The 27,609-nt window shown below is 42.9% G+C and overlaps 1 protein-coding gene across 2 annotated transcripts in view; it reads left to right on the forward strand.

Moving 5' to 3' along the window:
- Nucleotides 1–27,376, forward strand: part of tnk2b (tyrosine kinase, non-receptor, 2b) — a 68,990-nt gene extending 41,614 nt beyond the window's left edge. For both annotated transcript variants that reach the window (XM_070436821.1, XM_024134758.2), the window contains 12 exons: nt 5,518–5,766; nt 6,860–7,012; nt 7,738–8,021; nt 8,411–8,537; nt 8,698–8,844; nt 9,252–9,346; nt 10,581–10,775; nt 11,373–11,464; nt 12,584–14,094; nt 23,631–23,726; nt 24,134–24,261; nt 24,681–27,376. In XM_070436821.1, the coding sequence (XP_070292922.1) occupies nt 5,518–5,766; nt 6,860–7,012; nt 7,738–8,021; nt 8,411–8,537; nt 8,698–8,844; nt 9,252–9,346; nt 10,581–10,775; nt 11,373–11,464; nt 12,584–14,094; nt 23,631–23,726; nt 24,134–24,261; nt 24,681–24,687 (3,084 nt within the window). In that variant the 3' untranslated portion in view covers nt 24,688–27,376. The remainder of the gene's footprint in view (nt 1–5,517; nt 5,767–6,859; nt 7,013–7,737; nt 8,022–8,410; nt 8,538–8,697; nt 8,845–9,251; nt 9,347–10,580; nt 10,776–11,372; nt 11,465–12,583; nt 14,095–23,630; nt 23,727–24,133; nt 24,262–24,680) is intronic.
- Nucleotides 27,377–27,609: the final 233 nt, after the last annotated feature.

A 27,609-nucleotide genomic window follows, 5' to 3' on the forward strand; every position in this document is an offset into this window, starting at 1 on the left:
AAACATATACAGTACCAGTCAAAAGTTTGGACACCTACTCATTCAAGAGATTTTCTTTATTTTTACTATTTTCTACATTGTAGAATAATATCAAAGACATCAAAACTATGAAATAACACATATGGAATCATGTAGTAACCAATAAAGTGTTCAATGATATTCTTCATAGTAGCCACCCTTTGCCTTGATGACAGCTTTGCACACTTGATGACAGCTTTGGCATTCTCTCAACCAGCTTTATGAGGTAGTCACCTGGAATGCATTTCAATTAACAGCTGCACACAGTGAAAATCACTGCTGCATCTTTATGGGACCAAACAATTAAAAACTGTTTTAATTTAAACGTTTTCAAAGTTTAAAACATAGCTATCGAATCATAAATGGAGGTAGCTGAAGTCTGAATCCCGTGAGGGTGAAAGACAGTCAATAGACAGACTTGCATTACGGCCTAGCATTACATTTAGCTGGCTATCTAACGTTACCTTGAACAACAATAACAGAAACACTTAACCGCTAAAAACATATGGACTCCGGTAGAAATCTACGCAGTGGTGAGAAAAGCATGGCGTCGAATTTATCAAGGAAAGAAAGGGCCAACAGCATGGCTAATCTCAAGATGGAGATAAGGAGTCTATGTACAAAAATGGAAAAAAATATGGACAAAATGAAGCTGAGTATTGAAAAAGGAATGAATAGTAAATTTGAAAGCTTACGTGCATCTTTGGAGAAAGCCATTCAGGATAATCATACAACTTTGCTGACTCAACTGGAGAATAATAACAAGCAGCTACAAGGCCACATAGCTCTTGAAGTTGGACGTCTGGAGTCCCGTGTAGAATTCCTAGAATCTCAAAACGACATAAGAAAATTCCAATGGAAGTCAGGGAAGAGCAAGGGGGGCTGAGTTCTGATATTACACAGGTACTTAAGGAGTGGGAGAAGGGGTTTGCTAGTTTGTTCTCATGTAACGAAAATGTGGCATATTTTGAGGATGAATTTTACAAAGACATATGTTCCCTGAGGACTAAACTGGAAAATACAATGTTAGAACCCTCTTATATATGTAACCCATACTTAAATGAGGAGCTGTCTGTGGCAGAAGTTAAGGTGATTGACCCTGCAWAAAATGGGTAATCGTTTGATATTGATGAATTGCCTAATGAGGTTTTAAAATCCCCTAAATTAATTGACGTCCTATATAATTTGCTCCAAATATGTTTTGAGTACAGTATACTGCCATCCACTTGGTATAAGTCTATAGTGAATCCCATTCCCAAATCTTCAAAAAATGTCCCGAGAATGCCACTGAACTATAGTGGCATAAGTTTATTAAGTACATTTTATAAATTATATTKATCCATCCTCAACAATAGGCTAATTACAATTACACCAAAACATGCTGGTGGAAGAACAAAATAATTTTTGTAAATCCAGAGCCTGTAATTAGAAATAGATTACATGAAGAGAAGCCTATTTTGCGTGTTTCATTGATTTCCAGAAAGCTTTTGATTTTGTAAATAGGGATCGCCTATAGTTTGTTAAAGATGGGTTGATGAAAAATTTGATCAAGCAATCCAGTCTCTTTACAAAGTACCAGTTGCTTGTGTGCGTGTTAATGAATATGGTACAGATTGGTTTCCCACACCCTCGGGTGTAATACAAGGAGACGCCTTTTCACCGACTCTGTTTGCTTTGTTTATAAATGATTTGGCAAAATAAATTAAACAGTTAAATACTGGAGTAAGATATGATGATGAAATGCTAAGTTTTCTTTTATATGCTGATTATATTATTTTGATGGCAGAAACTGAACAAGTGTCACGCCCTGGCCTTAGTTATCTTTGTTTTCTGTATTATTTTAGTTTGGTCAGGGTGTGACAGGGGGGATGTTTGTGTGTATTTGTCTCGTCTTGGGTGGTTGTATTGTATAGGGGGTTTTGTAGAGTGTATGGGGTTGGGTTCAGTGTAGGTGTTTAGGAAAGTCTATGGTTGCCTGGTTTGGTTCTCAATCAGAGACAGCTGTTTATTGTTGTCTGTGATTGGGAGCCATATTTAAGGCAGCCATAGGCATTAGGCTGGTGTGGGTAATTGTCTATGTCTAAACGTTAGTAGCTTTTGTATGCACTTTCGTTTTGTAGCTTCACGGTCGTTTTTTTGTTTAGTTTTGTAAAAGTGTTTGTTTCGTGTTTTCGTCTCTTCTAAATAAAAGAAGATGTATTTGTATCACGCTGCGCCTTGGTCCACTCTTTCACCGAAAGACGATCGTGACAACAAGACCTGCAGAACATGTTATTATGTGCAGTCAATTGGTGTAAAAGATGGAGACTCATGATTAACCAGACAAAAACTCAGATAATGCATTTTAGAAAAGCAGCTACTAAGATAAGTGTTTTTCAGTTTTGTTTTGGTGAAGACAGTCTTGAGTTTACTAGCATTTATAAATATTTGGGTCTTTTTATTGATGAACATATGACCTTTCTATACGCCAACATCTGCTCTAGCCGACTCAGGAAGTAGAGCTCTTGGGGGAGTTACAGGAAAAACATAAACCACTTAAAGATACTGGTTATGTTACGTACTCCAAACTGTGTCAGACATGCGTGTGTCCTGTTCTGGACTATTCAGCACGAGTGTGGGGTGCCAAGAGGTATTTTAAAAACAAACATGTTCATAACAGAGCAGTAAGTTACTTTTTAGGTGTCCACAAGTTTGCACCTATACTTGCAATAACAGAGGACATGGGCTGGGAATCCTGTGAGGTGAGATGGAAGGTGTGTATGGTGAGACTTTGGAATAGACTGTTGGATATCCCAACTGCCAGAATAGCTAGTGACGTTTTTCAATGGGATCTATCCATAGGGGGAGCCTGGGCAACAGTCTGNATTTTTTTCACTCTTTATGTGATGCGTAATTCAGAGAACGCCGGAAGAATTATAATTTAATTACCATAGTGAATTATTGTAGTGTTTGTTAATGTGTCAATTAATCCCATAAGGGATGGGTTGCCAATTGGCTATTTGACACACAAAAAATGTATTGATTCAACAGGTGTGCCTTGTTAAAAGTTAATTTGTGGAATTTCATTCCTTAATGCATTTGAGCCAATCAGTTGTGTTGTGACAAGGTAAGGGTGGTACACAGAAGACAGCCCTATTTGGTAAAAGACCAAGTCCATATTATGGCAAGAACAGCTCAAATAAGCAAAGAGAAACGACAGTCCATCATTACTTTAAGACATGAATGTCAGTCAATCTGGAAAATTTCAAGAACTTTGAAAGTTTCTTCAAGTGCAGTCGCAAAAACCATCAAGTGCTATGATGAAACTGCCTCTCATGAGGACCACCACAGGAAAGGAAGACCAAGAGTTACCTCTGCTGCAGAGGATAAGTTCATTACAGTTACCAGCCTCAGAAATTGCAACCCAAATAAATGCTTCAGAGTTCAAGTAACAGACACATCTCAACATCAACTGTTCAGAGGAGACTGCATGTATCAGGCCTTCATGGTCGAATTGCTGCAAAGAAATGATACTAAAGGACACCAATAATAAGAAGAGACTTGCTTGGGCCAATAAACACGAGCAATGGACATTAGACTGGTGGAAATCTGTCCTTTGGTCTGATGAGTCAATATTTGCCATTTTTGGTTCCAACCGCTGTCTTTGTGAAATGCAGAGTAGGTGAACAGATGATCTCGGCATGTGTTGTTCCCACCGTGAAGCATGGAGGAGGAGATGGGATGGTGTGGGGGTGCATTGCTGGTGACACTGTCAGTGATTTATTTAGAACTCAAGTCACACTTAACCAGCCTGGCTACCACAGCATTCTGCAGCGATACGCCGGCCCATCTGGTTTGCGTTTAGTGGGACTATCATTTGTTTTTCAACAGGACAATGACCCAACACACCTCCAGGCTGTGTAAGGGATATTTTATCAAGAAGGAGAGTGATGGAGTGCTGCATCAGACTACCTGGCCTCCACAATCACCCGACCTCAACCCAATTGAGAAGGTTTGGGTTGAGTTGGACTGCAGAGTGAGAAAAAAAAGCGTGCTCAGCATATGTGGGAACTCGTTCAAGACTGTTGGAAAAGCATTCCAGGTGAAGCTGGTTGAGAGAATGCCAAGAGTGTGCAAAGCTGTCATCATGTGTTATTTCACAGTTTTGATGTCTTCACCAGTATTCTACAATGTAGAAAATGTTAAAAATAAAGAAAAACCCTTGAATGAGTAGGTGTGTCCAAACATTTGACTGTTATTGTGTGTGTGTAATATATAGATATTTTTCTTTGAGATATATATATATATCTCAAATGAATATGCAACCATTAAATTAACTGCATTAGCATGAGAAGCAAAAACGTATTTTACTTGCTGATCTAAAAGTGGACCTTTTCCTTCCAAAAACATTCCGCACTGGAATCAAAACTGTGCTCACTCATTCGTCCTCATCCATTCGTTTTTTGTCGCTCTCACGATCAGTTTCTGCAATAATCTCATCCAAATTTGTATACTTTGACTTCGATTGAGCTTTTCCACTATTAGTAGCCATTTTTTACTTTTTCAGTTTTGAGAAAAGTTTGTAGAAGAGAACGAACCGCTGCATAATGTAAACTACTGTGCGTCCTGTTTGTTTTCACATGAAAATGAAACTGTTGCGCACAGCTCTAGCATGATGGCTGTTTGTCGTACAAAGGGCGTTCACATACTTCTGGAAAGCCCAGATCATTGGCTATCTAGCTAGCTATGTTTCAAAACAATAGGTGGTCATTGGACCAATACACTGTCAATCAAGTGAACACCGCTCTACTCATTGGTGCGTAATAATGGCTGACCTTCATGGGCTAATTTGAAATGTTGTGTAGCCAATACGTAATGATTAAACAAGTTTGGTTGCCTTCCAGAGTGTCTGAGGAATGCACAGAAACCGAACATGACCGGGTTAAACAACGTTTTGCCAATTTTTAGATTTCATGAATTGTTTTGTTGAAAGAGTTGGAATTCACTCAAAATGCTGTATGTAACATGGATCGGTTTAGGATATAAAAATGTATTTTATCAAACAACTATGCTACATTATTTCTCTGGGACCCTCAGGATGACAAATCAGAGCAAGATTACTGGATATAAGTAGATGATTTACTGTCAGAGGTGAATGTATCAAACCAGTTGCCTTGATAAGTGTTTTGTGTTGCACTATCTTCAAACAATAGCATGGTATTTTTTCGCTGTAATAGCGACTGTAAATTGGACACTGCAGTTAGATGAACAATCATTTTAAGCTTTCTGACGATATAAGACATGTCTATCCTGGAAAGTTGGCTATTGTTTACAACACCATTCTAGTCACATATCGCATATTGAGCAGCACCTGTCCCGATTTTGGGACACTGATCCTGTAGAGGATAACTCCTGGGCTACAGCACCCAAAGACTCGTTTACAGAACTTAGTAAGAGTGGAGCACATCTTTTTGTTCATGTTGTATTAACACTCTCTTTCCCTCTCTTCTCTTTCTCCAGGTGTTCAGTGGGAAGCGTCCGGATGGCGGGGACTTCCAGCAGGCGTCGCCCACCTCTTCCTTCCGCAAGCTGTCCCCCACGCCACCCCCAGCGGTTGAGGGGGGTCCTCAGTCCCTGTCCCAGCCCCCCCAGCACCAGGCCCTCACCTGTCTGATCAGCGAGAAGGACCTTGCTCTCTTCGAGAAGCTGGGCGACGGCTCCTTCGGGGTGGTCAAGAGGGGCGAGTGGTTCACGCCCGCCGGGAAAGTGGTGAGAGGGACTGGGGGGTGGGAGTGTACTGTTTGTGTGTGTATGTGTGTTGGAAAGGCTGGTAGTGAGAGAGGTATTGGTCTGCAACTTACCCCCTATAGGCCCCCGTTTAGAAAACAGGGTCCCATCTAGACACACCTAATAACACACGTGCTTCTGGAACACTTATGGAACGCTTGAGGTATACAGTAGTAGGGATCAGGATAGAAAGACAGAGGAAGAGAGGGAATAGGATATAAAAGTCCCTCATGATCACCCTGGGAAACAAAGTATCAGTGGGTTCAAAGTTCAAACCATGACAGCATGTGCGAAAATGACCAAAACACCCTCCCTTGAACATCCGTTCTGGTCAAACCCTTGATCACTAACCCCTATAGATTTGACCTTGAGAGAGGGAAGGAGCAAGGGAGTGATGAAGAGAGAACCTTGTCCAAACATTCTCCAGCAGTGACCCCAGCATGGCCAGATGGAAATAGTAAAGCCAGGTGCAGTGTCACAACAGAACAGCATCCAAGGGAATAGTTTACAAAACCTTTTAGAACAGYGGTATTCAAWTCTRACCCTCTGAGGTCCGYAGRCTGCTTGTTTTCTGTTCTATCTGGTAATTAATTGCACCTACATGGTGACCCAGGTCTCAATCACTCCCTGATTTTGAGGGGAAGAATGAAAATAAGCAGTGGAACTGGCTTTGAGATCCAGATTTGAATTTGAGGGCCATAGAACATCTAGTCCCGTGGTTAACCACCAATCTAATGGGAATAAGGTCAGCTGATCTATGTTATGCTGTAGTAGGACCTCCATTCCCGTCTTTTTTATCCTACTGCATAATTTATAATKATTTACCTCATAATTTCAGCAAGTTGCCGCTGTCCTTAACAGCATTTAGATTAGCATGTAGGGCAGGCCAACTTGTACAACAAACAATAAAGTTAAAAATTCATCTTGTTCAGGAAGTGCAACCTGGTGCTCTATTGTCTCCTTGTTTAAGACTGTMCTGCGGCCTCCAGACTGTTAGCAAGTGCAACTGGCTATCAATAGCTTTCCCATTTGGATTTAGCATTTTGCTAACATGGTCCCCCATCTTTCTCTCCAGTTGACTGTAGCGGTCAAGTGTCTGAAGACAGACATGCTGAGCCAGCCGGAGGCGTTGGACGACTTCATCTSCGAGGTCAACGCCATGCACTCCCTGGACCACCAGAACCTCATCAGGCTGTACGGAGTGGTGCTCACACAACCCATGAAGATGGTATGGACGGACACACACAACAACACATGTTAAATGATTAATTTGAGTCCCCAAATCAGATTACATTTTGCAAAAGGATCATGGATACAAAATGCACCTTCTTCACCCATGACACGTGACACGGAGCGGTATCTTTCCAGCTGCTTTGCTTTTTGTACATGCTTGTGTACATGCTTGTGTACATGCCTAAATAGCAGCACCACCAGCTTACACTCGAAACCTATACTGTTCATAAGCGCAGGCAATGTCAAGTTTACAAACTGTGTGAACCCTTTAAAATAATATCTAGGGCAGAYTCTCAAGGCCTGTTCCGCTCTGTTKTTTTCATCTCTGCGTCATTACCTCCCTGTACTTCCTCGGTATTATTTTGTATCGATGTGGAGTACATTGTGTTTGGAGTCGATCAATAATGTTATTGTTGTCACCTCCTTACCCCTCCCCCGGCGTTCTCCTCAGCACCACTCCCTGTAAAGCCGGGTTTCCCAAACCTCTCTTAAAGTACCACCAGCTGTTCTACTTGTTTTGCGTATTGCCGGACTGGTAGCAGATTCAATTAGTCAACAAGCCCTTCATTAGTTGAATTMTGTGTGTTAGCTCAGGAATACATCAAATACCTGGAGGTACTCGAGAAGAGGTTTGGGAAACACTGCTCTAAACTCTTGGGAGCTCACCGACATGACAGTTTTGTTCCAGCCCAGCACTAACYACACACCCTCCTRCTCCAGGTGACCGAACTAGCCCCGCTTGGCTCTCTCGTGGAGCGCCTGCGCTGCGTTCGGCCGCAGGGCCCCGTCCTCATCCACACGCTGTGCCAGTACGCCGTGCAGGTGGCGTGCGGCATGGCCTACCTGGAGCAGCGGCGCTTCATCCACCGCGACCTGGCCGCCCGCAACATCCTGCTGGCGTCGGCCCAGAGGGTAAAGATCGGCGACTTCGGTCTGATGCGGGCGCTGCCCGACAACCACGAGCACTACGTCATGCAGGAGCACCGCAAGGTGCCGTTCGCGTGGTGAGTGGGACGGGGAAAGGGGATGGTGGTTGGGTGAGGGGGAGAGTGCGGTGGGAAACGGAGTGTGTGTGTGTTGCCACCGGGGGAGGAAAGGTCGGCGTGTATTCGTGTGTCGGTGTTATCAGGGCCACATTCAGTAGGKAAACGTTGTCTGACGTTGCAGATAGAATGKCACGAATAGAGCTGACATGATTCTGTTGTTTTACATGCATGGGACATGTTTGTTCTAAGTAAAGTATTTTTTATCTGAACATTCTACAACCTTGTGCCCTGGGGAATGAGCCCCTGATGTGGCTTTGCATAGTGTGTGTGTTTTTTCCACTTTCTCCTCACCTTCTTAAGGTGTGTTTGCTGTGTGTGTTTGCTGTGTGTGTGTCCTCCCCCTCCAGGTGTGCCCCGGAGAGCCTGAAGACGCGGACATTCTCCCACGCCACAGACACCTGGATGTTCGGGGTGACGCTGTGGGAGATGTACACCCACGGACAGGAGCCCTGGCTGGGCCTCAATGGCAGCCAGGTACACGCATACACAGACACAAAGCAAACACACGCGCAGACACTCACTCAGTCTCACACACACACACACACAAAATAGAAATACTCATATTTTAGGGTTTTATGTTAATGGTTCATTGTGGGTTCAATTGAAGTATTTTGTGAATGTGTATGTGTTTCAGATCTTACACAAGATAGACAAGGAGGGTGAGCGTCTGCCCAAGCCAGAGGACTGTCCTCAGGACCTCTACAACGTCATGTTGCAGTGCTGGGCCCAGAAACCTGATGACAGGCCCACCTTTGTCGCCCTCAGGGAGTTCCTGCTCGAGGTACACACTTCTCTGTGTGTGTGTGTGGGTACATCAGTGTTAGGCCAGTGTTAGTCGTCTGCGTGCATGTTTTCACGGGTGTGTTTTGCCCGAGTCTTTTTTCAATGTGTACGTTTGAGATTGAATACACAACCTTCATGTGTTAAATGGAGCTACAGCCCCACCTAGTGAATCTTCTACTGTATGGGCATTACCAACTGAGGAATCCTAACTTGATGTTCGTGCTGAACTGATGTCAATAGAAGATTTTTTGGGGCAAAACTCAACACTGATTTCAATGTAGATTTTGGGCCCAAATTATTACATTTTGATGCCTTGTTGTTGCACTGATGGCGTGCAGTGTTAGTTAAACGTACTCAAACTTGGTGTTTGTGTGCGTATGTATGTGTGTGTCCATTCCATTCCAGACCATGCCAGCAGACATGTGCGCGCTGCAGGACTTTGAAGAGTCCGACAAGCTTCAGATTCAGGTCAATGACGTGATCACCGTCATCGAGGGCAGGTATGTGTGATCACACTAATGAACTGTAAAATCAATATTCTGTCATTGTGTTTTTCTATGCATGCTTGTGTATGTGCATGTGTCTGCAACTTCTTGCATGCCTTTGGGAGTGTGTCTGTGTCAGTGGGTGTATGCGTGTGTGAAAGAGAAAAAGAAGAGGGCGAGAGAATGAAATAAATAAAGTACAACCACGGAGACGGACAAACAGATAAAAAGCAAAAAGGGACGAGTACAAGTCAGATTGGACTCACTGTGTAAACAGTCAAGTTTAGAAAAGCCAGAATAAGAGGGAGCTCAACCACAAAAAAGATAAACCACAAAGACAATACTTTAGCCTAGTAGGTTGTTTAGGAATGGGACACTCACTTTTTGCTCTCCTGGTAGCGGAGTAGGCCGGGCAGCGTTGAGGTCCAACCCCAAYACATCTGGTGGGTCCATGGGGTTCCCTAGGTACAGACTAGAAAGAGAGGAGGAGAGAAAGGGAGAGAGAGAAAGTGGGAGATAGCGGAAGAGAGAGGATGAGAGAGAGAGCGGATGAGATCAAGAGAGGGGGTAGAAAGGAAAGAGAGAGAGGGGACATTTATTGACTTACCATACCAAGAGGTTRTCTACCCGGTGCTAGCCATAAATCAGGTGTACAGTGGCTCTCCCCAGGTTTCACATCTGCTTATCCAACCTGCCTGTGTGRATAATATTAATATTTTATTAGGATCACCATCAGCTGTTGCTGAATGAAGCAGCAACTGCTTTTCRTGGGGTCCACACAAAGCATAACACATTACATAATACAGAACATTAAAGGGGCAATCAGCAGTTGCTACATACTTTTTTTTCCCAAACATTTTTAGTTCAACAGTCGTACCCCATCAGATCCCAAAATATAAGCTTGTTTTACTCCAATGTTTGTAAATAAAGTAATTGTAAACAAACACTATATAGCCTCCTAACATGGTTAAAACTATAATTGTGATATCATGGATGGTCATCCATAGCTCCCTCTATTAATCCGAGAGTGGTTACGTTTCTCCAGCCCCATCCCTCAGCTTTTTACCAAAACGGGTGGGGAGAACCGCTTTGTTCTAGTTTGTTATTGCCTATATTTACGTCTATATGTTGATATGCCTGCTTGTGGTGGATGCGTGCGTGCCATGGGTCCCACCTGTGTGTGTCTGTCTGTACCTGGATGTTTTCTCACATTCACCTGTACGTCGACCTACCTCCCTCTCTTTGTCAGAGCGGAGAACTACTGGTGGCGGGGCCAGAACAAGCGCACGCTGAAGTTGGGCAAGTTCCCCAGGAACGTGGTGACCTCGGTTGCAGGCCTGTCGGCCCATGACATCAGCAGACCCCTCAAACACAGCTTCATCCACACAGGCCACGGAGACACAGACCCGCACCGCTGCTGGGGCTTCCCGGACCGCATCGACGAGTAAGACATATCGTCAGAACTTGTGCTTCCATCTACTTGTAGTGATATGTGCCTCTTTACAGTGCATACATTTTTTTGTAATTGTTTGTTATACTTGCAGGACCCACAGCTTTTTTTTACCACTAGAGGACAGTAGACTAGACTGTTCATATTACTGTCTAGTCAGCTGAAATGYCAGTAGCAGGCAGACCTGGGGCGCCTTCAGCAGGACGCAACGTTTTGAAACAGTCAGATACAAATATGCTATGTAGGACATGCCTCTGACATTTAGAATAAGGAATCACTTCGGCTCTATTCCTGGCATTTCTATCTGCAACGTTCGACAACTGAACCTAYCCCAGGGTTGGATAAGRAGATGTGAAACCTGGGCCGAGCCTCTGTACACCTGATTTATGGCTAGCCCCGGGTAGAGAACCTCTTGGTATGGTAAGTCAATAAATGTCCCCTCTCTCTCTGTATCTRTCTCTTTCCTTTCTACCCCTTCTCTTGCTCTCATCCGCTATCTCTCTCATCCTCCCTCTCTCTATCGCCCACTTTCTCTCTTCCCCTCCTCCTCTCTTGCTCTCTGGCTCTCGCTCTCATCCCCTCTCTTTCTAGTCTGTACCTAGGGAACCCCATGGACCCACCAGATGTCTTGGGGTTGGACCTCAATGCTGCCCGGCCTACTCAGCTACCAGGACGAGCAAAAAGTGAGTGGCCCATTCCTAAACAACCTACCAGGCTAAAGTATTGTCGGTGACTCAAGGAATTATCGTCACAATGGCATGTTTTTCTTCGTGGTTTATCTTTTTTGGGGTTAATATTTTTTGGTTGAGCTTTTCTGAACTTGACTGTTTACACAGTGAGTCCAATCTGACTTGTACTCGTCCCTTTTTGCTTTTTATTTGTTTGTCCGTCTCCGTGGTTGTACTTTATTTATTCCATTCTCTCGCCCTCTTCTTCTTCTCTTTCACACACTTTTGTGATCTCCCTCTATCGCTCTCTCCTGTACCCCTCTCCTTCTCTCTCTGGTGGTGGCATTTTCAGAGGCACCTACTCGTCCCCCCCAGCCGTTGGTGCTTGTCAAGAGTAAGTGTAGTCTCTCGCTCRAGCTCACCCATTGCTCCTGCCCTCTCTGTTATCTCCTAGCTCCAGTCTTCAAAGGTACACCGTGTGCAATCTCTTCTCTCATCTCTCACTCTCTCTCTCTCCCTCTTCTCCCCATACCTCCCTTTTTCTCTTTCCTTCTCTTCCCAGTTACTCCATTTCTCTTCCTCCTCCCTAACCTTGTTGTTTCTCCACCTCTCTCACTAACAGGTGTGCAGTCTGGGTTTCTGTGCATTGAGTGGTTAACGCCGAACCGGAGAGTTGAGAGATGAAGCATGTGTGGACCAACTTGTTGTGTATTGCAGCCTGGCTTAAAAGACATGTTATGGTTGTRTTTAACGTTTGTGTATGATTCCATCACCAAAAATATTCTAATCTTCTCTGTAAGATGTTGTTTGTTTCCGTTCATGTACAATGTATGAAATGGAAACWGTTTATTTATATCCGCACATTACAAATAGACACGCTGAGGATTATTACCTTTTCATTTCAGGGACAAGTACAGAGTCATTCATTATGTACATAAATAAATCTTGCATCAAAGGCAGGCTTAAGGTTGATCACTCAAGGTAGACCGTTGGGGCATTGTGGATGGACTACAGGYCTACATGAGTAATGAGCGGTTACGGCGTAGAAGTATTGTAAAGTTGCCAAAGTCATTAGATGCCAAAGTCATTAGTTGCCAAAGTCGTTAAGTTGCATTTGTCTGTTGGTTTTTCCAGAGCCGTGCTACGACTCGGTGACTGAGGACGAGGAGCTGACCGCCTCAGGCCTCAAGGGGCTGTCGCTACTGAAAGCGGGCTCCATCAAAGGCCTCAAGCTGAAACCCGCCACATGTGTCTCCGCCTCCAAACAGGGGGGCCGGACTATGGGCTCAGGCCACACCCCCAGTGATGTGTCACTCATCGACTTTGGGGAGGAGTTTCCCCCGGCCGCATCCTCCCCCTCCCCGGTGGTGGAGCTCCAGGTGCCCTCGTTGGCCAAGCTGGCCCTGGACGCAGAGTTTATTCTGGATCGTACTCCTACCCAGAGCCCGTGGCGCTCGCTGCCCCGCCCCTTACACCCCACGCCAGTGGTGGACTGGGACGCCCGGCCCTTACCTCCACCTCCTGCGTACGATGACGTGGCGCAGGACGAGGAGGACATGGAGGTGAGCTCCATCAACAGCCTGGATCAGCAGCAGGGGGGGATGGGTGAGAGCCACAGCCCCACAGAGACCTTGCCGGCTGGTGAGYAGAAGGCCATGGCCGGTGCAGCCGACAAACCCCTGGAGGACAACCTCTTCCTGCCCTCTAAGCAGGGCCTGGCCTCCACATCCTTCTCTCAGTCAGCTGAGATCTTTCAGGAGCTCCAACAGGAGTGCATGAGGAGGCTCAATGTGCCCACGGGAGGAGGTCCCCAGCCGCCCTCGCTGTACCCAAGCTCAGGCCTCCAGTCCAAGGACGTCCACCACCAGATCATCTTGTTCTTCTCTGAGGACAAGCCCCAGATCCCTCCACGCGTACCCATCCCACCTCGCCCTGTCAAACGGGGGGACTACACCCGCTGGTCCGGTGACCTCTCCCTGTCCCTGACTCCAGCTTCTGAGGAAGTTCAGGACCGGCCCCCTCAGATCCCCCCGCGGGACCCTCTGTCCCASCCGGGCTCGCGCACCCCCAGTCCCATGGGCCAACAGGTGGGCTCCCCCCAGCAAAGGACAATGGTTTTCCCCAGTGCCCCTCCTCCGCCCACATACGGATCCTACCTCTCTACGTCCCCGGGGAAACTCATGCCCACCACACATAGCTTTGCCTTGGACCCCAAATACGCCGCACCCAAGGTCATCCAAGCACAAGCCCAGYGTAAGGACCTGGCCAAGGGGCCCTGCATCCTGCCCATTGTCCGCGACGGCCGCAAAATCAGCAACACGCACTACTACCTCCTGCCCGAGAGGCCGCCTTACCTGGACCGCTACGACCGCTTCTTCAGGGAAGCGGAAAATGTGCCGACTGGTGGCAGTGGTGGGATCTGCGAGGAGAGGCGGCAGGCCAACACGGCCACGGTCAGGCCCATGATGGTGAACCAGCAGCCGCAGAACCAAGGGGGAGACCTCAAGCCCAACTTTTCCTGCAACAACAACACTAGCCTGGGCTTCCGGCTGGGCATGAAGTCCTCCATCAGCCTGCCCAGGGTCAMCTCTGACGGGTCAGCCGGCAGGGCAGAGGGGGGAACCACAGCAGACGGGGTCAAGATGGTGAGTAGTACAAAAGGCTCCAGCCTCAGATTCTTTATTTTTTWATCAGTAATCAGTTGATTTGATTTTCAATAACAAACGAACACAGGAAAGAACATGGCCTAATAAACAAAATCAAAGGGGGAGGAAACCACTACTGTTATATTACAAAAACTAGACTGAGTAATGAAGAACACAAGAAAAGGGATACAAAAAAGTAGAAATAAATAAGAAATCGAGGATACAGCCARCACTGTATTTTTTTGCAGTATTTGTTTGTGCTGCGTTTGTAATTTTGTTCTATGATGCCAAATCAAAGGCTTGGCTACAGGGACTTTGGACTTTTATGATGTAAATAAACCACAGCAGGGCAGTGTATTAAAGTACTGAGATGTGGTCCGCAGACACACACACATGCCTTAACTTTTTGCAACAATGCGCAAAACTTTCTAACCAATCGATCTAAATCAACACTTTCAACCAATCAAGTCTCCATCAAAACTGATTTAAAAGATTACACTCTGGAATGACATTCTGAAAAATATTTGTTGTTACATTTAAGTCATTTAGTTGTATTTCTTTTTTATTCAGGGAATATCCATTGAGACCAGGGTTTAATTCACAAGGGTGCCCTGATCACAGTAAGACAACAATCAAATACAATCTGAAACAAAACAGCGATCAATACAATGTAAAATAAATTTAAAGTACAGAACAACAATGTAAGAATAGCATTCCTCAGCTACTATGTCCTCAATACTTTTAAWTTGGGTTCCCTAGGTACAGACTAGAAAGAAAGAGAATGAGAGAGAGAGTAAGAGAGGAGGATGGAAAGAGAGAGAGAAAGTGGGAGATAGAGAGTGGATGAAAGCAAAAGAGGGGGTGGAAAGGAACGAGAGAGAGATATACAGCAAGCGAGTCAGAGAGAGAAAGAGGGGACATTTATTGACTTACCATACCAAGAGGTTCTCTACCTGGGGCTAGCCAATTGCAAGCGGCACTAATACAGTACATCTTTGCCCCCAACCCATGTCATTGGCACAGTCTTAAGGTAAGCTCTAGGCATAACACTCCTAAAGGCAAGTCTGTCGGTTAAGTTGCAATAAACACCATAATATTGTTGTGCTCTTGATCAATTGATGAAAGTATGGCTGCGTGCTGAAATGGCATCCCCATCCAAAGTAGGGCATTATATAGGGAAGAAGGTGTCATTTCCGGACACAGCCCCAATCTGCCTTCAGAACGTGCCTTCAGAAAGTATTCACACGCCATTGACTTTTTCCACTTGTGTTACAGCCTGAATTTAAAATGTATGACATGTATAATTTTTTTGTAACTGGCCTACACACATACACCATAATGTAAAGTGTAATTATATTTTTATTATTATTATTTTATTTTTACAAATGTATTAAAAATTAAAAGCTGAAATGTCTTGAGTCAATAAGTATCCGACCCCTTTGTGATGGCAAGCCTTAATAAGTTTAGGAGTAAAAGAGCTGCATGGACTCAAGCTCACAGAACGGGCGCTAAATGCTGAAGCGCGTAGTGCCTAAAATAATTCTGTGCTCGGTTGAAACACTCACTACCAAGTTCCAAACTGCCTCTGGAAGCAACATCAGCAGAGCACTGTTCGTAGGGAGCGTCATGAAATGGGTTTCCATGACCAACCAGCTTCACACAGCCTAAGATCACCATGGCGCAATGCCAAGCGTCGTGGGGTCGTGTAAAGCTCGCCGCCATTGGACTCTGGAGCAGTGGAACGTATTATCTGAAGTGATGATCATGTTTCACTATCTGGCAGTCCGAGGGACAAATCTGGGGTTTGGCTACCTGCCCGAATGTGCATAGTGCCCAACTGTAAAGTTTGATGGAAGGAATAATGGTCTGGGCTGTTTTTTTGTGGTTCGGGCTGGCCCCTTAGTTCCAGTGAAGGGAATCTTAACGCTACAGCATACAATGACATTCTAGACGATTCTGTGCTTCCACCATTGTGGAACAGTTTGGGAGGCCCTTTTCTTGTTTCAGCATTACAATGCCCCCGTGCACAAAGCAAGGAAGTATAGAAATGGTTTGTCGAGATCTGTGTGGAAGAACTTGACTGGCCTGCACAGAACCTGACCTCGACCATTTGAAACTTATGTATGGATGATTTGGAACGCTGACTGCGAGCCAGGCCTATCGCTCAACATCAGTGCCCGACCTCACTAATGTTCTAGTGGCTGAATGGAAGCAAGGGCCCGCAGCAATGTTTTCAACTCTGGTGGAAAGCCTGCCAGAAGAGTGGAGGCTGTTATAGCAGCAAAGGGGACCAACTCCTCCATATTAATGCCCGTGAATTTGGAATGAGATATGCGACGAGCAGTCATGTAGTCTACTTTTTTGGTCATGTAGTGAACCTCCCTGGAATCTCTGTACATAAGGTCCCTCAGTTGAGCAGTGAATTTCAACACAGATCCCAGGAGGTTTTCCAATGCCTCGCAAAGAAGGGCTCCTATTGGTAGATGGAGAAGAAGAAAAAAGACATTTGATTATCCCTTTGAGCATGGTGAGATATATAAATTACACTTTGGATGGTGTATCAATACACCCAGTCAATACAAAGATACAGGCGTCCTTCCTTACTCAGTTGCCGGAGAGGAAGGAAACCACTTGGGATTTCACCATGAGCGCAATGGTGACTTTAAAACAGTTACATAGTTTTAGTGGCTGTGATAGGAGAACTGAGGATGAACACACATTGTAGTAACTCCACATACTAAGGGACGGATAGGAATTTACAGAATGGCTACCTGGAGGAATAGGGGAGGGTCCTGCTTTTTCAATTTCAGTCAAGGGGAAGATTTAGTATTTAAATCTAGTCCAGGGGAGCGTCATGTATTGAATTGACAAAATGTCAATATTTGTCAGTGTTAGTATTAGTTGCTTATTAGGCTATATATCGATGTGTGCCCGATGCAGCCCCTCATCTCTGATTCTCCACTGGGCGCGTAATATCAATTGTTTAGTATGGTCTCGATCAAATGATCCATAGGCTATGAAGTACATGCTCAGAGAAGCATAGCGCAAAGATATATTTCTAAGATAGCTGCTGGGAAGGTGTAATAAAACTAGGTTGCATTACAACCAACCCTTAGCCCCGGGCCTTCTCTGTTCTTGCTGATCAAATACTTTTTTTGTGTGCTGCTTAACCAATGGCTGTGCTGTGTATGGCTACGTTGTCAGTTCAGGAGGAGAGTCAAACGTTTCTTCTGATTTTATTTTTTTTTTGATTAGGCCTAGTCCAAAAAATGCACCATCTTGCTCATGGACTAGCCTATGTTCTGTTCAATTTGAGAAGGAGTGTGCGAAGATGAGAAGGTGGACCGGTGGTCAACTTTGATAGCTGCCTACTACTATAATTTAATTTATGAAAGACAATATGTTTCTTGCCCATTTATGTATTTATCAGAGTTATTGACCTCACAATAAGCCAGATTTGAGTAACTGGAGGCAGCAGCCGCAGCACAATCTATCYGAAATGGACAGCTCATGTATACTGAAAGTAGGCAAATTCAGMTAGGCATAATTCATTTCAACCGTCTTCATTTTAATTAGACTTTACTAACAGCAAGTTGGCTTTGTGTTGGAGCATATTTCCTTCTATTTAAGAAATAAAAGGTCATCCTACCTGTTTGACAGACGAAATTAGGCTAATAGTCTAATAGCTCGGCTAGGGGTGTAAACCCCCCAGTTTGTGCCACAGTTTAGACTACCGATAGATGCTGCGGTCAGTCAGAGTTGAGTGTAGCCTAATGGCCAAAAAGGGCAAAAGTGCAAATGTATTCAACGTTTAAGTCATCTAAGGTTTTATATGTCTAACTCAATATCACAGACCTGATTTGCCCTAACAAAAATAGCATCCGTACAAATATATAAATGTATTATAATCCATATAATTCAAACGAAATGAGCTGTAGCAAGAGGAGAGAGACTGCATATGCTAAAGACAGTCATAAAGAATGTGTCTTTAACCCTACATTATGATATAACTTATTTTGAACAAAAGCCAGGAATGAGTGAGTCACTCAGCCCTATGTTTCTGTTCCTGCATCTGTTGCCTATTTGAGTGTTTGTTTTTAATATCCTAGTGATTCTGGTGATCACCAAGCCTCATGCAACTGCAAAATGTTGGATAAAGCAATTTCACAAGTCCGTCTGTTTTTATTTGTTGCTTTTCTGTATTAAAGGCTTTWAAAAAAAATCTCATTAGAACAGACTATCTGGTATTATTTCAGTTATTTTGTGTTGTTTACACTGTTCCAAATGGGCAGAAATATAATATTGTAATCTAACAGCATTTGTTTGTCATGCAACAGTATCTCTTGCGCTTTTGACAATGATTTGAAATGAGGCCTAACTCACATGATATGCCTAAAATATCCACTAGGCTAATAGATAATCAKATTTTTCCTTTTGATTATTTAATTAACCTATATTAACCTAATTACTATGGGAATAAATATCACTGAATGATGGAAATATTTGAAAAAAGTAGGCTAATGCAATTGAAGGCAACAAATTGTTGRTGACTGAAACACCCAAAGTCATCCAATTGTTATAATAGGATATGAAGRWATAGCCTACCCGCATGTGGTCAACTATTTCAGCACTGGTTGGTGCTGCTTTGAGACAAGCATGGGGACTGGTCTTGATAAATCAATCCGATTTTTTATTTTCACTACATCTCCATTTGGATATTGMTTAGCCTACAATTAGGCTGTGGAAATGTTAGGATTATTTTGCTCTTCACTCTGTCGCTTAYTAGCCTAGGCCTACTCCCAACCGGTCACGTTGTACAGCGCCATATTTTRTTAACGYAAACCATGAGGRCTACATAGGCTACTGTAAAATGTATTTTWGTTTTTCTTGGAATAGAAACACCAWAATATTAATCAATTGAATTAAGCAACATTTCTAACAGTATAAACAACAAAACAATACAATAATAATTTGCAAACTAATGGATAATCGATCCCATATGGTCTGTTCTAACAAAAACCGTTTTAAAGTCTCGTACAGCCAATATACAAACAGTCAAATGCATTTGTGAATTCATTCGCTTTACCCGACGTTGTGGTTTATTCAAGGCTCCCTTTTTTATTTTATTTTATAACTAAAATGCTTGACTGTATTTAAAGACATGGATGACTTGTGTGCTGTGCGACGACGTGCACAAATGAATGATTTGATTGATATACTGTATATGGCCTTTATGCCAATAAGTAAGTTACATTAAAACGGCTACAGTAAACAGGACTCTTAGGCCTACAGCTCCATGTCATTTCAATAACTTCATTTTAATAAAAACCTTGAACCCACCTGTCCCTGACATTTCCTAAATATTTATATTTTCCACTCTAGCAGTAGGCCTACATAGAGATAAATATGATACAAGACTAAAACTTGAGCATTTCATCCTCCAAGCGCCATGAAGGTCTACTGCGCAATATGGATATTAACAGTAGAATAGACGGGACTCGATGAGTAGCCTACCAATAGCCGCCAGTCTAATAAATCTATTTAATATACACAATCACAAAGAAATCKTTTTTTTTGTATTCGGAGGTCATWAAAAAAAATGGTACTTATACAATTTATTTAAAAATAACAGAATGGCATGTATTTATCTGTGCTATAGTAGCTGAGGCTATGGCTGCGCAATGTCAATGAATTTAACTTGTTAATTTAGCAGACATCACATGCTTATATTCCCCAGCCCTTTTACAATATGAACATGATGGAATATAACAGAATACAATAGAAAGGATATTTTCCCCAAATCTGTATTTGCTGATTGTAATCAGTAAGCTGTGGTTATTCTATGAAAACATTATATTTTGAAAGAGAGACCATCTGTAAAACAACTTGTGTTTGGCAAAACTAGGTTCATGAAAAACCTTGGCATATGCTCTTTCGGATAGGGTATAACAATCAAAGCATCTGACCTGCATGGACCTCTGTTGGATTATTTGGAAAAGTAAGCAAGCACCAACAGGCTTCATGAAGACGCCCTCCAAGATCCCCTCTGGTGGTCGAACTAGCATTAATGGCAACAATGGTTGACCGTAAAATACTATGACTTCATGCACGCTAACATGCCATAACATTCCGCAGCATCCCGCAAGCTGTGCTGCTGTATGACGCAACTTTTAAATGAGGACCCACCTTATAAGCACAAGCAAAATCCTAGAGGAAAACCTGATTCACCAGACACTGGGAGATGATTCATCTTTCAGTATGCCAATAACCTAAAACACAAGGCCAAATCTACACGAGTTTCTTACCAAGTTACAGTGGCTGAGTTACAGTTTTGACATAAATCTACTTGAAAATCTATGGCAAGACCTGAAAATGTCTAGCAATGATCAACAACCAATTTGACAGATCTTGAAGAAATTTGAAATGAAAAATAGGCATATTTTGCACAATCCAGGTGTTGGTTCTACTAAGTATTGACTCCGGGGTGTGAATACTTAAATTTGCAAACATTTCTAAAAACATGTTTTCACTTTGTATTGTGTGTAGATGGGTGAGAAAAAATCTATTTAAGCAATTTTGAATTTAGTCTGTAACACAACAAAATGTGGAATAAGTCAAGGCGTATGAATACTGTATATTATAGGGAATAGAGTGCCATTTCAGACACAGCCGTTGTTTTGTTGTTGTGTGTGCCCTCATTGAACAGGAGGAGGCAACAGAAGGCAATTCTTGACCAGTCTTTACATAACACTAACTCATGTTTAGGCACTTTGTGTGCTTACTGTTTTGTTTGCTTGCTTGCTTGCATCTACTCCTTACTGGTGGATTGGTTGCTTCCTCACTAAACTGAAATTCAATATTACAAACTGTAACCAAATTGCAATTGATGTATAACAACCAAATATATCATTTGTGCACAGAGACCACTTGGGTGATGGATATACTGTGCAAAAGGTCTTGGAAAAGGATCAATAGGGAGTCGGGATTAAAGCAGTCTGTCAGTCACTCACTCATTAAAGCTAGTGATGCACCGCTATGACATTTTTGACCAATATCGATATCCAATATTTTCCTTACGCCTCAAAAAACGATACCGATAACCGATATTTAAAAAAAGCGGAATTTGAAGCGTTCTAGTACAGTTAAATAGTTAACACACACACACATGGACGCAGCGGTCTAAGGCACTGCATCTCAGTACAAGAGGCGTCACTACAGTCCCTGGTTCGAATCCAGGCTGTATCACATACGGCCGTGATTGGAAGTCTCATAGGGCGGCGCACAATTGGCCCAGCGTCGTCCGGGTTTGGCCGAGGTAGGCCGTCATTGTAAATAAGAATTTGTTCTTAACTGATTTGCCTAGTTAAATAACTAGGCTGACCACCACACTGACCAAAAAGTTATTTTGTTAATAACATAATAATAACATCATACATTTTTTAATAGTTATTACACATTGATTACACTATCACTCGTATTTCAAATTCGCAACGATTAATCGATACGTATGCTATGATGCTGGTAAAGTTGTCTCGTTGGTCATWAAAAAAAAAAGCTAGCTAGTTCATGGATGCCAACAATGTTCTTCCCCAAAAACATAGCAAAACGAAATAATCTGTTCCGGTAGCTATATTTAGCTAGCTTAATATATAGCTAGGTGTCATCATCTAAAATAACCCTAATTTATAAGACAGTTCTTATTTGATTAATGGTGGTCAGACCCATCTATGTGAAGCTAGCCACAATAAGGATTAGCCACAATAGTGGACTTTGCGGTTAGCTTTCAAAATAAAAGTATGTATTTGACAGTGATGCAAATTAATACAAATAGTAGAATTATGCCATAATTGAATAGATCATGCTAAATGAGGTTGGAATGTTTTTATATCAAATCAACAAGACAATTTATTAATTTGACAAAATTCTGTTGAAATCACACTGGATGCATTATACTTTAGAATTGCATTGGGGGCATACTTATTTCACTGTACAGCCTTACCCCATGTCATTGATCCACAATCCATAGGTATCAGTCTACTCCGTGACACCCAGAGAACATTAGCGTCGTAGCTCTTATTGCGGGACTCTGAAACAACTGTAAATTGAGCCACTTTTATTGTCAACCTTTGTATTGAACACTATTCCCGAGGAAAAACAATACTGTGTGAATGTTTTGGAGTCTGATACCCTGAGGAGGATGTTGGGAAAAAAATATCTTTGGTATTGAGTAGACATACCCCATTTCATTGATCCCCAATCCTTAGGTAAGGCTGTACAGTGCAATATGAATGTCAATACACACAATAGGCTGACTGGGGTGGTGATTTCAGTCAGTCCCGCGATAAGCGCTACAACGATAATATTTGCGTAAACTTTTCGCAGTTGTGTTCTGTGGGTGTCAGCGAGTAGACTGATACCCCATTTCATTGCTTCACATTATCTAGTGTAAATATGGCACCTARTGTAAGATTCTGCATCACGTTCAAATAGGGACTTTTATTTTGAAGGCAAACCGCAAATTCCACTTGTGCCTAATCCTTKTTGTGGCTAGCTTCACAACACGGTCCYGACGAGCCTCACTAGCCAGATGAAGCTAGCTGGCTGCTTATAACGTTAGCTTTGGGCAACAGGCTTAAGTAGCTGGCTAGCTATTTATTTTCATGAACTGAYGTTCAATTCCAGTAGGCGAACAACAAGTGGCTACCTAGCTAATACTTACTCACAAGGAGTCCTAAATCATTGCTAAGAACATTAGAAACTGCAGTCATTTTCACTAGTCATTGTTTTCAGGCTGGTTGTATTGGTGCTAGCTAGGTACCAAGCTAGCTAGCTACCCCAGAAGTTGCGGTCGAACAAATAATGGTTTATTACCAACGCGGTATTGTAAACACGTCGTTCGTGGCCGGTGGTTGCTTGTTTGCAGACTTTTTTGTACAGCTTTGACAGTGCTACAGATAGTAGTGGTGGCACTTGGCTTGCACGTGCAAATTCAGAACACACAACATTCTATAATAGAACTGTGTTATTTGACGTGTCAAATAGTGTTATTGTAAAATAGTGTTATTTGACGTGTATCTTTCTTGACACGCTAAGACCCAAACGCRGATATGTTCACCGATATACCGTGCATCCCAGATTGAAGCACTCACTCTCATTATAGAATTTACTCACTCACTGCAATCTGATTCACTACCCTTCTCCAAAAGTGTGCACTCATTTACCCCCTCCTGCATTTAAGAGCATTGGATTGGTGCAATGATGGCTGCAGACACTTTCAACCATATTCCTCACACCAGTCTATTTCTTTTAAATCCACGAGGGGGAGTGTGTGAGTGCACACTTCGGGATAAGGGTAGAGAAACGTAATGTAGCCACTCACACCAAAAGAATGACAGACACTCAAAAAAGCAAAAGTGTATTACTCTTTTGAAAAGTTTTTGTTTATGTTGTTTTGATTGACAGCAGAGGTCTGCCGAGCTGATTGGTCAGTGTAGCAGCAACATTGACCTAATTTGTTGTTTGTGTGGCATCCACAGGTGCAGGAGGCGGTCCATGGAGTGACTATAGAGGAGTGTCAGACAGCCCTCCAGAACCACAACTGGAACGTGCAGAAAGCTGTGCACTACCTCAAGGTAGGGGCCCTTGGCGGTAGTACACTATTACCGTGCCACACTATTGAGCTGTACTTCGTTGGCCTGGTTGCACATCCACCTTAATTGCACAGCCTTAGTTAACCTTCTATAAATCAAGAGTAAATAATTAGATCTGAGCCTTAGGAAGTTGTGTGTAAAAAAGCATGAGTTGACCCACAGTTGGAGAGTTGCTGACTAACGGAATAGTAAACTTGTGAAAAAATATTCACATGCAATATAAACTCTCAATGATTTATAAACAGGCAGTTTATGTAGATTGTGTGACTTCATTTTTCTTTAGGACGTTGTGCAAATAGAACAGCACTAGCTTAAAAACGGGATTGAAATATCTGATGACGGATACATAAGTTCCGATGGTGAGTTGTAACTGATCCTGTTGCTCTCAGGTTGAGCAGCTGTTCTGTCTTGGCCTGAAGACCAGGGCGGAGTGTCTCAAGGTGCTGGAGATGTATGACTGGAACCTGGAGGTGGCCAGCACTCAGCTCCTGGACTCCTACGGCTCCGTCCGGCAAAGGTAAAATAGGGACCCCATGGAACTTAGAGAATTTAGGAGAACCTAACCCTGCGGGTGCAGGCTTTTGCTCCAGACAAGCAGGCATACAACTGGGACATATTCAGTAGGGCACACTCACTGTTACAAAATGTTTTTCAATTAAAAATGTAAATGAACTTTTCTTATTGGACAAGTCAAGGTAGTCCCCATTTCAGTCAGTTTTATTCAGGTTTGTGRAAGACACTGATTCTACTAATCAAGAATCAGTTAGTTGTGTGTTGCTGCTTGGTCCAGCCCTATAACCTCTGATATACTCTGTCTATCCACAACTTRGACAGTATTGACTCACGTTAATCTAGCACCAAAAGAACTAGATGGAATTGTGAATTTACTTTGATTTGTTTTCGAAACATCTAAATAAACCTCTCCTCCGATTGCAGGCGGTGACCGATGTCACGAGGAGCAACGGCTAAGTCCGTTCAGAACTCTTTTCATTCATCAGCGGTCTTTGAAGGGGCGGAGTCTGCTCCCGTCTCTCCGTTACGATTTGCCAGATGCATCCAATATGCAGTCTTCCCCACACTGAGGACCTGGAGGCTAACCCGCACTAACACCGAATAGGAGCGGAAGTCTGCTTAGAATGCAGGGAGTGGAACCATACTCTTGAAGGGACCATGTTGTCTGCTGGTCCCTTACCTATAGCTCAGCACTGAAGGAAAAATGTCCTCTATGTTGGTGCTGGTCTARCCAATTCAGTTATATCACTGCCACAATAGACCTTTGACCAACTTAGATTCACCCTTGTGTTATTACTAACTTATATGAATCAGGTTTGTGTTGCATCCCTTTGAAAATCAACAGAAACTGCAGTACCATAGAAAAAGAGTAGACCTCTCCTCTGCCAAAGCACTCCCCTACACCCCTACAGTATGTGTGCTGTATTAGGCTCCTCGGTTTGGATAGGGACTTTGTTTTCGGGTTGTCAGCATCTTTCTGCTGCAATGCCCGCCTTCCCAGGCCTCCCAAGGTGCTCTACTGCGTTTCAGCAGAGGTCAAAGTTCAAAAAGSCCACCTGGAAGGAGAGAACGAACATTAAAGAGAACTAAACAATATGCAGCTGGTCCACGTTTAAGTCGACTCCTTCTTTTATGTTCTGTTCTACAGAGTTCTATTTGATTTATATTAAGGAGAGGAATTACWTTTTTATGCACACATACAGTATATTATATATATTATATATAAGAAGAGTTCAGATGTTTTGAGTTTATATATTTTCAGCGAATATGCGCTGAAAGTTGGTGTTTTTTGTTTTTAGTTCTCTGTTCTTTCATATATTTWGCTTTTGAACCGGTCGTTTGAAAAAATGGGGACATATTGAAAACGTTCAACTCTCTTGAGATGTTTTATTTTCATTTGATCAGTTAAGCCGTTTATGTTAGAATGTGCTCCCCCTGAATTGAGTTCACTTGTGGCTATTAATTTGATCCACTCCAAATGTCCATTTAATCGTTCCCTACTGGTGTACAGAACTATTTGACACCTGACTCTTTTTTTTGTGCTCCCTCACTATCTACTCTAAGCACTTTCCCCACACAAAACTACTGTTGAAAATGGCACACTGGCTTGCTTATATTCAAAGCACATTGATACTTAAATAATTAATTAACAACGTTGCCACTGCTCCAGGACAAAGATTCCCCCGAGCAGAGACGATACCCCTCGTAACTAGTCTTTACCTCGACTATTAGGAGCTAAAACCTTTAGTCGGCACCCATAGGTTGCAGAGAATTCTGAGGGGAAGAAATGTCAGTACTGGCCCTAGTTGGTTACGCACATCAAGCACATGCAAGATCCAAAATGTCACAATACTGGATTAGACTCGGCCAATAAAGTATGCAGACCTCTCAAAACCTAGAGCAAACTGTATTGTAAAATGTGAGTGTCTGTTTTCGATGTATTTTCTATACTGTGCTATCCTCTGTATTCATCGTAGACCAGTGGAGCAGAGATTCTGGAATGGTTGCACGCAACCTGTTGGTTTTCTGTGTGTTACGATTCAAATMATGTTTTTGAACATTAAGATCTTTTATAGTTGATTCCAATATGTAAATAAGTCTTACCTGAGAAGGCCTGTAACTGACCTCAAATCAGTTAAAATTCCAGCACAGACCAACACGGTTAAACTAGCAGACTCCTAGTAGACCACTCCTACCAGTGTAGCGGGCTTGCAGGCTGGTCTTTCCCCAGTCTTTCTGTAGTCACTGTACCAATTTGGACGTTCGACTGGGTTTGTGCCTGTCTCTGTGTGTGAAACAGACTGTCTAGACATTCTCCAGTGTCTGTTTGTGAACACAGTGTACTGTCTCATAAACACTTTGCTCATGTTCCAAACTCAAACTTTGTCTCCTTTTGCCCTGTTCTTTCAGTCGTTTGCCCTCGCAGATAAGGTCTGGATGTGTTAAATCAATTTGACAGTACGCCACATAGCCTAACGCATGGTTTAATAGAGTGAAGCGATCTGTCTTACCTATCCTCCCCTAAAGATTTATGCAAGCCAATCCTCAAAGGGCTGCGGTAAAGGGTACACATTTTTGGTTTGGAACACAGCCATTYTTGAACTTTTTCTGTACGCAATAATATTTATCCTCTTCCAAACAGTCAAGGCCATCCAGCCGTGACAAAAAGAGAATGCTTCCATTGCTGTGAACTCCTTGATATACATCAAAATCCATGTTGTAGTTCKAAATGTTTAGTGGCGCCATCTGATGATGTCACCGTAAGGCAACCCTGTCCCCATGTCTTACACCGTTGATATATTTGATACCAAGCTGCTGTAGTTGTAGAAGGACTGAAGCGACATTGTGGTATTATTACCCAAATCAATGTTCTCCTGTTCATGTTTTTTTTAAATGTTTTATTGTTGTATTACCTTTTTGTTGGTTTGTTAGTTCAATCCGACATACCTGTACCAATGTACTTTCCCAGAAAGTGTTTTATTTTCACATGGTTGTACAGTAGATTTTCCCCCTTCCCCCTGGGTGTTCGGAATTGTGCAAGAGGGCAAATGCAAGTTAATGCTGCCYATCTCAAATSTATAAATGTATTTTTTATTAAAGAATTAACTCTTTTTTTTTTACCTTGCTCTCATTACGTCTGATTCTTTCTCTTGGAACATCTTGATGACCGTTGATTGGGTAGCATTTAATGTACAGCGAGGAAAGTGCCAATTATCACGCTCTTATTTTGAAGTCAGAAGAGCATCTTACACAAAACTTAGAAGAATGTGCAGCTAAGTACTCACCTAGGACTAATTAGCAATAACGAGCTAAAGGGTAGCCTGACAGCTCTGTATGCTCTTAATTTAGCTGA

Source organism: Salvelinus sp. IW2-2015, linkage group LG32 (assembly GCF_002910315.2).
Source record: "Salvelinus sp. IW2-2015 linkage group LG32, ASM291031v2, whole genome shotgun sequence".
NCBI classification, from domain to species: Eukaryota; Metazoa; Chordata; class Actinopteri; order Salmoniformes; family Salmonidae; genus Salvelinus; species Salvelinus sp. IW2-2015.